This window comes from Cynara cardunculus (genome assembly GCF_001531365.2).
Source record: "Cynara cardunculus var. scolymus isolate 2C chromosome LG 1, CcrdV1, whole genome shotgun sequence".
Lineage (NCBI taxonomy): Eukaryota > Viridiplantae > Streptophyta > Magnoliopsida > Asterales > Asteraceae > Cynara > Cynara cardunculus.
Genome location: NC_037528.1, coordinates 13,809,038 through 13,812,833, shown reverse-complemented (window position 1 = coordinate 13,812,833; position 3,796 = coordinate 13,809,038). Strand labels below are relative to the sequence as shown.

Below are 3,796 nucleotides of genomic sequence, written 5' to 3'. Positions count from 1 at the left end.
ATGCCCTTTTCCGCCACTTCTCGGAACCGGAAGCACTTGGTGCTAGTTCATGGGATAGGTCACGGAGCATGGTGTTGGTACAAGGTTGTCAGCCACCTCAGATCTGCCGGCCACCGTGTCACGGCGGTTGACCTTAGTGGTTGTGGGGTGCACCCAAGTCAACTTGAGGACATACCCACCTTCTCCGATTACATACAACCACTGATCCGGTTTCTGGAGTCATTACCTCCCGACCAAAAAGTGGTGTTGGTGGGTCACAGCTATGGCGGACTTGCCATTTCTGTCGCCATGGAGAAGCTTTCACACATGGTCTCTGTTGCCGTTTTCATCGCATCTTACATGCCCAATTGCAGGGACCTACCAGCACTCCAGATGAAAGAGGTACAGGGGATCCCTTTGCTTACGGATACGGATTAATCTCTCTTTACAGAATGAAAAAAGATTTCTTTTTTATTTTTGTTTGAATAAGTAACATTCTATATCATTAAGTCACTGCCAATCGGTCCAAATGAGTCTAGTTAAACTGCTAACAAACATGTCTCTACTGTACATATACATATATATTGTCCTACTTTTATATAAATAAATCTCCGAATTCTTATGCATGATTAATTAAAGCAACTTAAAGATTTATCATTGCAGATCTTAATTTTTATAGTTTTTCATATGTATAACTTGAATTTGTTATTTTGAAGTACTTCAAGAGTTTGAAGCCGGAGACGTATTTGGATTGCCGGTTCACATTCAACAATGGATCACCGATATCATCAGAACTTGGGGACCGTTATATGGCCGTAATGTACCGGAAGTGCCAACCGGAGGTGCCTTCTCTTAATTCATTCTTCACAAATTGGAGATATGCATATAACCAGAGTTTTTAAACACTCTCACCATTTTATCATTTAAAAAAATGTATTAGAACTTTTCATATATCGTCATAAATCTGTTGTTTAAAATATGTGACAAAAGCAGAAGTTGAAACCGGGCCGGGCACTAGTGTTAACCGTATATGTCGTTGTCGTTATAAACTTATGTGATTAATTTAGTTTCAAGAAATATAATATACGGGTACCCAACCAAACCATACAGTGACATCTTCAGTAACTTAACTGTTTTCTTTCGGTTACAATAAAACCAAGAAGTGGTGTATTTGCCCTTATCTTAAGCAAATAATTAAGAGAAAAATATATAAAAAACAAAAACATAGGAAGCACTTTTAATTTTATAATTTTCAGTAGAGATGGAAAAGATGGTTGTTTGGTGCAGGATCTGGCATTGGCAAGGATGTTGGTGCGACCGGGTGGGTTTTTCTTGGAGGATATGAACAAGGAATCTCTTCTAACCCAAAACAGATACGGATCCGTCCCCAGGGTTTATGTGGTATGCGAAGAAGACGAGGTTATGAACGAAGAATTTCAGAGATTCATCGTGAATGACAGTCCACCCGATGAAGTCAAATCCGTCCCCGGAGCTGGTCATATGATCATGTTGTCGAAATCCCAAGATTTATCGCTTTATTTGCAGGAAATCGTGGAAAGATACCCTTGATGAGTATAGTACTATGTGTTCGGGATTGAAAGTGTGTGATCATAAATAAACAACACCCGTTAATCAAAATGATGTAATAACACTCTTGTGATTCATTACTACACCTGGAAGTTTTGATGAAATACATAGAAAAAGAGAATAAAGAGTTTTGTATGTTACTTAATTTTGAAATGGAGCAGAAAAATGTAGATTATAACGGAAAACAAGATACGTTGTAAGGTGCAGTAGGCTACAAAAATCAAAGGAAACCAAATGTATACAAGCTTCACGTCCAAAAGGAGTCGTTTGAAGAAGAGAAACGACTGAACATCACCCGTTGAAGGAAAGTGAGGATGAATTATTGGTTCACAATTCCCATGAAATGGAACCGTTGATAAGATGACTCGAACATGCGTAGTTGAATTTGGGCGAATGAAATCATGACGAGAAATGATGTTGTTATGCTTATCCCACTTTAGATAACATTCATTCTCTTACGATGATTGACTTAATGTTTTAGTATTAATAATTAATATTAAAACCTTTAAATTAAAAAAAACAAAAAAAACCCATTAGAATTTAATATAATTTTTAATTTGGAGATTTTAATTCTCTTTAATTTTCATTTTGAAGCAACTGTAAATAATTTTAAAGTACCAGGAGGTCTTAGGTTTAAATCCATTGAGGAATAAAAATCCTTACGAAAATTTAAATGTGATGACTCCGGACTATCTACAAAGCAGGTGGTCGTCTTGAGATTAGTTAGCTCGCATAGAGGTTGGATATATCTTCAATAAATTATTTAAAAACTAAGAAAATTGAGATTTTTATTGTTTTTAACCTAGTTTTTATTCAATAAATACTTCAGTTTAATATAGAGAAAATATGAAAGAAAAGATGAATGTTTTTGACACGTGTCCTGATATTTTTCATTGAATGTGATCAAGTCATAATTGAAGTACCTACCAACTACGAACGACATTATTACCAAGGAGAAATTAAAATATGTAGTCATCGTCTACAAAATATTATTATAACTCAAGGGACCTACACCTATTTTTGTCATCTACTATTATTATTATTATTATTATTATTATTATTATTATTATTATTATGGAAAAACCTAAAAAACTCCAATTGATTTTAGTGTTTGCAATGATTAAGTTCTTGAATAATTTCTAGAATAAACAAGTCTTTGCATATTCTAAAACATGTTAATTAATTCATTGGATAATTTTTTGGAACAAATAAGTTTTTGGACAATTTAAAACATGTTAAATAACTCATTGGACAATTTTTGGAACAAATAAGTCATTGGACAATCTAAAACATGTTAAATAACTTCTTGGACTTTTCTAAAACCTTTTGGATACATTCTTATGACTTGTACAACTAGTTAAAGTGGTAAAATAGTGACAAAAGTCCGAAAAAAACCTTTTTGTTATATTTGTTTAATTTTATAAATCTAAATCATTTTTGGTTGAAATAACGTTTAGGGACTTAATCGTTTAAAATATGAATGTTCATTGGAGTTTTTTTGGACTTTTTTTCCACTATTTTACCACATTAATTAGTTGTACAAGTCATAAAAATGTATCCAACAGGTTTTAGAAAAGTCCAAGGAGTTGTTTAACATGTTTTGGATTGTTCAATGACTTATTTGTTCCAAAAAATTATCCAATTATTTAACATGTTTTAAATTGTCCAAAGAGTTATTTAACATGTTTTGGAATGTTTAAGGACATATTTGTTCCAAAAAATTGTCCAAGGAGTTATTTAACATGTTTTGAAATGTTTAAGGACATATTTGTTCCAAAAAATTGTCCAATGAGTTATTTAACATGTTTTGAAATGTTCAAGGAATTATTTGTTCCAAAAAATTGTCCAAGAACTTAATCATTCCAAACACTAAAGTCAATTGGGTTTTTTTAGACTTTTCCCTTATTATTATTAGAAGAGTATTCGTGTGTAATGTAACCAGATAAATCTTGATTTTAGTTTTTGGATTTTATTTTTTGTCTCTATTGATATAATACGATTTTATGTGATAATGTTTTTATTTTTGAATAAATGTAAATTTGAAGATTGAATAAAATTTTTAAAAAAATCGATATTAGTATCAAATTAACTATTTTTAATAGTTATTGTTTTTTGGTGTAACTTCTTTAATTTATTTTTTTATTATAATTTARTTTAAATTTATTAACAAAGTAATTTATTTTTGATTTAATAGTATAATTTTTTATAAAGATAATAACTAATGATTTTG

General features: G+C 31.5%; 1 protein-coding gene across 1 annotated transcript; it reads left to right on the top strand.

Moving 5' to 3' along the window:
* On the top strand, nt 1-1,928 carry LOC112499665 (methylesterase 10-like). The gene is made up of 3 exons (XM_025102989.1): nt 1-381; nt 696-821; nt 1,267-1,928. Exons 1-3 carry the CDS (start codon nt 1-3, stop codon nt 1,546-1,548), a joined length of 789 nt encoding a protein of 262 aa, XP_024958757.1. The 3' UTR covers nt 1,549-1,928.
* The last annotated feature ends 1,868 nt before the right edge of the window (nt 1,929-3,796 follow it).